This window comes from Glycine max, chromosome 5 (genome assembly GCF_000004515.6).
Source record: "Glycine max cultivar Williams 82 chromosome 5, Glycine_max_v4.0, whole genome shotgun sequence".
In the NCBI taxonomy this organism is placed as follows: Eukaryota; Viridiplantae; Streptophyta; class Magnoliopsida; order Fabales; family Fabaceae; genus Glycine; species Glycine max.
This window is the reverse complement of record NC_038241.2, coordinates 8,507,601-8,516,559: the sequence shown is the minus strand read 5'-3', so window position 1 is coordinate 8,516,559 and position 8,959 is coordinate 8,507,601. Positions and strand designations below refer to the sequence as shown.

The 8,959-nt window shown below is 33.4% G+C and overlaps 1 protein-coding gene across 1 annotated transcript; it reads right to left on the bottom strand.

The window, feature by feature from the left end:
• Positions 1 to 2,215: 2,215 nt before the first annotated feature.
• Positions 2,216 to 6,646, bottom strand: LOC100796214 (ankyrin repeat domain-containing protein 50). The gene is made up of 2 exons (XM_003524439.5): positions 4,952 to 6,646; positions 2,216 to 3,884 (listed from the first exon to the last, which is right to left on the bottom strand). Exons 1-2 carry the CDS (start codon positions 5,657 to 5,659, stop codon positions 2,532 to 2,534), a joined length of 2,061 nt encoding a protein of 686 aa, XP_003524487.1. The 5' UTR covers positions 5,660 to 6,646; the 3' UTR covers positions 2,216 to 2,531.
• Positions 6,647 to 8,959: the final 2,313 nt, after the last annotated feature.

Genomic DNA, 8,959 nt, shown 5'->3' with positions numbered 1-8,959 from the left:
ATCCTGTGATGATCTTGAACTTTGTATCGGGGGAACAGATGAATAGACGGATGGCCATGAAGAACCTCATGCTAGAGGACACGGAAACACCACACTTTGATAGGATGTGACATTAGGATATAGGTTCTATATTAATTGTATGAAACTTAGATGACATTCTTTGAGTCGAGATGACTTTATTATTTATTTGAACAAGTTTGAATATAATGTAGAAGAAAATGAATGTGAACCTTTTACCCATTTGAAAGGCTTGTATTTAAAAATGTTTTAAAAATACTTTTAATTAATATTTGAATTTTTATTTCTTTATTAATATATATGTGAGGGATAGAGGGTGTCACACCCAACACAAATCGCAATATCACAACACACCGCATATAGAAAGTCACTGGATAAGTTCCGATTGTTCGGTTTTAGCAAGATATATTGATATTATTGAATTTCATTAGGATATTAGTATTTCAAAAACAGTTGTCATAATAACGAAATTTGTTCTTGATGTTAAAATTGGGTATATAGACCTGTCTTGATATAAGTTAATAACCTGTGTAGTTTGCATCTTTCACATTTTTATGTTGGGTGATGACAAGACAATTGTTGTCAATTCTTTCAGGAAGTTACCTGTGTGGCTTTTTCAATGAATTAAACATTCAATTTTCCCCAAAAAATTAAATGAAATTTCACCATTTTCTAAATTTGTGGCAACGCAGATAATTGGAAGAGGGTTGTACAGAATTGCTTTACTTATATAGTCAGTGAAAGAGGGTAATTTGTTATAATTAAACCAAATAACGTATTTGATTGCAAAGCCAATTGCCCAAGTTCCCAATGTATGCTCAGTGGCTAACGTAGCTCACCGCTTGCAAGACTTTCTTTTTGCTAGATCATGAGTTTGTTGTCTAGCTGTCCAACTTGTCTGCAATAGTGATTGGGAGCTGAGAGGCAAATAATAACCGGAACGGAACTCAGACTAGGCATGTTGGTATGTCATATGTGTGCATCATTTTCTGTTGCAAATTTGTGATTTATCTTAGAAAAATCAATAACCGGAACGGAACTCAATATTTTATCAATTATAAAGGAGTTTACTGAAAAAAAAAAAGTTGTAAAACATTTTTTTAAAGATTTTTTAAAATGTTATTCACATAATGCAATAAAACATTATTTTAATTGAAATTACAAGCTTGTCTTTTTATATAATATATATTTAAATTTTTAAATACTTATATATAAGTGGTTTGATGTATTATTTTGTCCAGGATCCTCAAAATGTCAAGATCCATCCTGAGATTGTTTAAGCTACAAAAGCATTGTGCATAATTTAATATGAAATAATGATAGCACAAAAGTTAGTTGTGTGAGCATGCAGGGAATGTGACTTGTTGTATTATATATTAAAAGATTTGGATCGTATATAGAAGATCATATGTTTTAATTTTAGTGTGATTATTGTACACTAAAAGGTTATGAGAAAGATAAGTTTGCTCAGTTATCTTCCTTGAATTGTCATACTATCCTTTACTGTTTGATTGTAATTCGTGCACTTTCATACTATCCTCTAAAAAAAAGTATTTTACATTAAGAAACGCTATCTTGCAGTTCTTCTCTATGTCGAATTTAACAAGTCTTTGGGCTAAAAATTATGAACACTTACACACCAAAGGTAAATCAGTTCAGTAACTTCAGTTAATATACTCATAAAACACAGTTTATATCAAAATCAAGATATACGTTGAAGTAGGATACAATTTAATAAAAACAGAGGAAGAATTGTGAAAAAAGGAAAGTTGAAACGTAATGTTTTCTTTTTAAATACATATTATCAACTTTTTAATTCATTTTTCTTGATTCTCCCTTTTTTTCACTCTTACCAAGCAAGTGCTAAACATGTTTTACATTTATTAAAAGCATTAATCCTTGGAACTGTTATGTTAGATAACTTAGATCTTTTCCATCCCTTATTTTCAAGTCACATCAATAAGATCCAAATATATTTTTAACTTCTCATCTTCCCAACTCCTTTCAGTAGGTTGGTTAAGTGACCTTTAAATTCATCTCTCACACTTCAACACTCATGCATTGTCTTTTGCTTTCTAACGTCCATCTTTATAAGAGTATTATGTGCTTTCATTCTTTATTTGCCCCTTTTAAAAGGCATTATATAGGTATAATGTCTTCGAGTTTCATTCATGCACATGATTAGTAGATAATCATCTAACAAAAATGCAGATGACTGCTTAATCCAAAAGGTTTAATCAGTACATTGGCAACACTAATTCTTACATTACTAAGCACCAAATTGAGTTAATTTGATGCTAATATGATAATCATATTTTAACAGCATTTTACCATTAACAAGTGAAGTTGAGGATGAGCTAATCCTTAAGTAACAAAATATAATCTATAAAAGCTTGCAACTAAGGAACCCCCAAGGGACCCTTAACAGTAAAGTTTAAAGTTGATGAATCAGCTTCATCCCTTATTTGTTGAATTAGCCTGGTCAGGAGAATTACCTATATAAGCTCATCCCATTAAGCCACTGCAACAACATGAGCCTTGTAACTCTGGCTTTCTTGCTGCCTGTGAACTGAGTTTTTGACATTAATGCCAGGTGCACCAAAACAGAAATAATGGTCCCTCAACTTCCTTCCAACAGAAGTTCTCTTTACCAACTTTGGTGATTCATCATCATCAGGTGGTGGTGATGGTTGACTTGAGCAAGATGGTCCGGCAATGTCATTGTCAATGAAAATGCCCTTTTGCTTGTCTATTGATCTAGGTGAAGAAATTGACGACTTTGAAAAGGAACTAGACCTTGATCTGCCAGAAACATTTGCATGTGGCATGGATTGTATGACTCCATGCACTGGTCCTGAAGCAAACCTCTTCTTGGCATTTGGACTTGATTGCTGACTCCTGACAGAAAGAGTTCTTTTGTTGTTGGGAAGTGAAGATGGCCTAGAAAATCTTTGTCTAAGTGGGGTTGGAGTTTCATCAAAGCTGTTATTCCGCTTCCGGCATGAGTCCACTGAACCCTCATCTGTTGTAGAAGACTTTTTGAACCCTTCAGATTTCTTGTCCTTCACCCTAGGCCACAGAAGAACTCTCTTCAAACTTGCTGCTGCATGGTTCACAGTACTAGGCCTTTTGGCTGCGATTGGTACGCGATTCTCAGTGGCATTCAGATCGTATGGAATGTGTTCAGATGAAGATGAACTCATTCCTCCACTTCCATGATCACCACTAGCATCTGACACATTCTCAATGCCAGTGTACAAAAACATCTCAGTGTCTGAGACTCTGAATGATGTCCCTGGACTGCTTCCAATGCTTTGCATTCTCAAGTGTGATGCTATTGCTTTTCTTGAACTATGGCCTTGGCAGCCAAACATTCCCCCAGCTGAGATCAACTTTTTGATTAGTATATCTGATGATGCAGATTTGGGGTGTTGCCTAAGGTAATCTAGTGGGGTCATGCCATCAACATCACATATATTCACATTTATAGATGGGGCAGTCATCAGGAGCTGCACAAGATCAGTGTGAATGTTGCCTATGATGGCCATGTGAAGAGCAGTTCTTCTATCATTGTTCTTGACATTGATAATGTCTGCCACATGAAAGTTCTTCCCACTCAGCATGTTTCTCAAAAGTTCAACCTGCTTGTCCAATCTTCTGAATGCATGAGATTTAAAACCGGACACAGCCCTGTGGAGAAAAGTTTCTCCAGAGTTGTTTCTCAGAGACATAAGTGAGGGAAATGCTGAGACTAGAGCTTCAGCTGTTGGTAATTGGCCCCTGGAAGAAGCCACATGCAAAGCAGTGTTACCCTGATGGTCTGTGGAGTTGATCATGTCAAAGGATGATGTAAGATATTTAATTACCTGCATAGGAGGCAAGACTATTTCAGATTTAATGTCATATCATTACAAGAAAATGAAATGAAAAGATAAAACAAGAGGCTGATCTTCCTCTCTGAGTTCATAATTGCATTAGTATGGGAAGCTCAACAACAATAGAGTAATTCTTGAACAGTGCCTATAGGCAAAACCAATCAAAAGCTCAAAATGTATTAAAATAATAATAAAAAAGATAGAAAAGTCTCTGGTAAAATTACTCCTTCCAATCCTTTTTATGGAAACCTTTTTTCAAAAGTTTACCTTAGTCTCTTTTGATAAGGAACCTCAAGATTGTCTACTGTATTACTATTTTTTTTTTTACAAAAATACCCTTAATTATTCAACAATTTGTTTTGGTCAATAAAAAATAAATATAATATATTAATTTCTTGGACTCTTCTCTCATGAGGATAAGGGAAGATCACTTGGCAAATTAACTCTCTCATTCACTTCTCCTCTTCCTATAGAATGCAAAAAGTTATTACATTAGATGAGATATTTTACTTAATTAGCTGCTAAAATGTTAAAGAGAATGAGATCTTAATAATTTAAGACTCTAGGATATTTATATAAATTGTTGATAAATTTAATACCAGTAACTACATTCCTTAATTCTTTGTGAAGTGGTTAAAAGGATCTTTTATATATATATATATATATATATATAGAACCAGGACCAAAGAGACTATTTTACTATTACCTTCAGCTTTAATTACTTGTGCCTGAGGATATAGTCTATGCGAACATGCAAAAATTACTCACAATAATAAGGATCTTACTAAGATTAGAATAATTCTACTGCTATCTGATATTCCATACCAAATATTCTCTGTGAGGGGTTTCTTCATTGTACATATCAAGAAATAATCTATGTTCAATCAACACCAAACAAAACTTTATATATTTAGAACTTTTAGAATTCCTCTACTACTACACCAGAATAGTAATCTGAAAGGGGTTATGAGAAAGAAGGCAAAAGAGTAGAGCTATAGCTTCAAACATTTGGTGCATGAAAATGAAACAGAACTCATAATGAAAGACAAGACTATCACCTCAACTTGCCCTCTGCCAGCAGCTGCATGTAAAACAGTAGATCCATCAGCATCTCTATAAGCCAAAACATCAGAGCAATTGGCAAGAAGCTCCTCCAAAATCTTCAGATTTCCTCCTCTAGCAGCAGCATGAACAGCCCTATTGGTCAATTCCCACCTGTAAACAGAAGGAATGTCCCCAACATTCTCCTCCATTATCCCACCTTTGCCACTCAAAAACCTTGGTGAAACAGCAAAATCAAATAGCAGCCTAAAAACCTCACAATTCTTGCTCCTTGCAGCAGCATAAAGTATGTCAGTAACACCATACTCTCCCTCACCAAAAACCAGCAAAGGGTTCCTCTCAAGAAGGACTTGAACAAAACCCAAGTCTCCCGCCGAGGCAGCAGTGTACATTAGCCATCCACCGTAGCCGGCACGGATGAGAGAGTTCTTCCCTCTCTTGGACTCAGATTCAAGAAGCAGCTTCTGTGCCACCTCACTACGAAACTTCGCAATATCATTGAACTGTTCTTCATCATCCCATACCACTTCTAGACGACGGATTCGGCGCAAGGAAGTGAGCTTGAAAAGATGATTACTATCCATTCTGAGCAGCTCACGAACCAAGTCATAGTGGCCATTAGCAGCAGCCCAATCTATCGGTGATGCATACCACCACTGGTCCCCAGTGCTCTCCCAACGAAGAGGAAAGTATGTAGGAGGCATTGACAAGATTGAAAAGGCTAAAAAACACTAGTGATTTGAAAACTCTTAACAAGTAACAACTTTAACAAAATGAAAGCAGATAATAATTGAAACCGAGAAGAACAAACTAAGATCAACTCAACCTCACACTGAAACTAATGATTGAAAAGGTGAAAGGGAAAGGGAAAGAAAAAGAGTAATTGAGGATGGAACTGATATAGCACAAAACAAGAGTATGGAAGCTGGACCTAGTGAGGAATATAGAAAACTAATACAGCCCAAGAAAGCTTACATGGGAATTATGGCAATGAACAAGTAACTAAGTGAGTATAAAGGGAACCAAAATATTCACATGTGAGAAATGTAGAAAAGCACTAAAGCATACATATGAAGACAACACATGAGACTAATTAAAGGGTTGAATTGTACTAGTTGCAAAATTCCATTAGAACACTGAGTAATCAAATATGATAAGTATCACAAGAACACAACATGGAAAAAGAAGGGTCCTTGAGGTTGGCTACGTGGGTTGGTGATGTGATCATAATTAATAATATCAAGTAAATAGTATGAGAATGGAAACAGCCATAATTGTTCTCACAATGTTAACACAGAAAAGGTAAGAGGCACTTAAAAGAGGAATATTGTTTATGAAAGTGATCACAAGACCATTTGTAGAAGATAGCATGAGAAAGGAATGTTGTATTCCTGAAGGAAAAAATAAAAATTGTTCAACTTGGAATCTTAAAAGGGAACTCTAAGATGCCAATTAAAATCTCATTGATGAGTATGGTTTAGAACAGTGAACCCTTTGTAGGATGCAAAGGACATGAATAATAATAGTGAAAGAAGGGTTGGATGCAATGATGGTAGAAGCAGGGAAGTTGAACCAATGGTAATGAGATTTCACTGTTCACAAAGGTATTAAAGTAATTATAGAGGCTAAACTGAAGCAGGGTGCTTTTGCTTCACACTTTCAGAGACAGAACTCATGTCACCAATGACCATCAAATGTTGGGTGCAACTTGTAATAAAATAAATTATCAGTCTTAGTCTTTGGACAATCAATTATATTCTATAAAGATGTGGTTAAAGTGATAGTTTAGTTCCACAATTCACATCTTAGCCGTATACGATTGTTCAACCAAAATAACAAGTACAAAATATATTTTGGGTCCTTAAAAAAACTTGAACAGCATTAATTTTGTTATCATAATTTTTTTTTATTAATTTGATCCTTGTAAAAATAAAATATATTTTTGTTGGTACTTAATGGTAATTTTGTTAAACAGTTCCTTGACATGGCTAATAAACTTAGTTATATTCTCTCTACTTTTCTAAACACACTAAAAAGACATCAAAATTCATTATTATTTCATCTTCCTCCTCATCTCATTAAAAATTACAAGGAAATCGCCCTAGAAGTAATGAGAAATTGTAATTTTTGGAGACTTTTAGTTGCCAAAAATTATTTAATTCATTTTAAGAGTTTTTAACCGTCACAAATTATTTAATTCATTTGCAATCAAATTTAGTTGTAATCCTCCTAAATTCTTCTAACAGAAAGGAGGGAAAAAAAGTAAAATATATTTTTAGTTCTTGTATTTTTATAAACATTAGTATTAATCTTCATATTTTAATTTTGATAATTTGATTTCTGAATTTTAGGAGAAAAAAAAGTGATTTGTGTTTTCCTCATACGAGTTTTATCATCAGAAAAAAATTAATTTTTTTTATAAAGTTTAAAGACCAAATTGATTAAAGATGAAGTTTAGAGACTAAAATTAAATTATATAATTAAATATATTTTATCCCAAAAAATAATGTGTTTTTATATATTAGTAAAAAAGAATATTATGTGATTGGAGTGCAGGTAAAAAAAAGTTTCAAAAATTAAGTGTGCAAAAATATTAACTTTCATTTAGCAACAACATATTGTTTGGGGGTCTGACTAATCGTCTCCCTAACCCACCGCCCTCTCTAAAAGTAGTTGAATTGTTTGTGTTTGTGAACCTAAATTTAGCATTCGGCCTAAAAGTCCAACTTTTAAAAGTTAAAATAAATAAATCAAAATTTATGGGCCTAATTAACCAATGATTTGATGCCATGGCAACATGAAAAGAACAAGCTAGAAATTTTCGGTTCGGTCTAATCAATTATTATACGTTTACCTAAACCGAAAATTATACATCAATAAACTGTTAGTGCAACTCGTTCTCTTTAAATATTATAGATAAAAAAACATGATTAAAAAAAAACGGTCTCATTAAAAATGGCTAAATTTTTTGACAAAAATTAATCATTAACCAAACTAATGAATACTGTCAATAATTTATAGGCAAAATTGTATTTTTTGTCCTCCATTTTGACTCTAATTTTAGATTTTGTCCTGCGATAAAATTATTCATGAATTTTGTCCTCGTATTTAATCAAATCAGACAATGTTGGTCCCCTAACCCACAATTGTACGTTGAATAAATGAATGTTGATGGTCACGTGTCACGTTCTTATTGGATGATGACTGTCACGTGTCATGTTTTGATTGGATGTCAACTCCATGAAAGATGAAATGCATGCATTATTGTTTTTATTGATCAATCAGAACATGACTCATGACAGTCATCATCCAATAAGAACGTGACATGTGACAGTCAACATTACTTTGTAACAATCAACGTCTAATTGTGGATTGGGGGACCAACATTGCATGATTTGATTAAATACGATGATAAAATTTGTGAATGATTTTATCGGGTGACAAAATCCAAAATTAAAGATAAAATGGGAGACCAAATTTACAATTTTACCTAATTTATATTACCATAAGACTTTTTTCCAAACAAAAAGTGTTTCAGAGATAAAAGTAATATTGTATGAGAAATTATGCCGTGAAAAATACTACTTCTACTTTGAAACTTTTGTTATTGGAATTTTCTTCTCTCATACATTCCTATTCTTGGTTTGAATTTCATTTTTCAAATGTTTTTATTACCACAAAAATTGTACATTTCTTCTTCACGTATAATTCGACAAATAGAGAAACACAGCTCATTTCTTTTTTTTTTTTTTCTTTAGAAAGTCAATTAATGAGTCTATGAGTATTAGGACTTATGCTAAGGTTCAACAAAGAATAATGAGTCAATGACTATTAGGACTTATGCTAAGGTTAAACAAAGAAAATAGAAATTAATGTACGACGAGCATGTAAACATGAGGTAATGAAGTAATTTGACATTGTCATATTTAAGAAATGTAAATAACAAAAAAGCAAGCACGCGTGGTGGACATGGCTGATGTACCCCTCGTGAGAATATACCATTA

What these genes read in the sequence shown, in the direction of transcription:
- LOC100796214 (XM_003524439.5), bottom strand. Translation starts at nt 5,659, where the DNA reads ATGCCTCCTACATACTTTCCTCTTCGTTGGGAGAGCACTGGGGACCAG. An exon ending in CTGGCAGAGGGCAAGTTGAG is followed by an intron (nt 3,885 to 4,951) that starts GTGATAGTCTTG and finishes CCTCCTATGCAG; the next exon opens with GTAATTAAATATCTTACATC.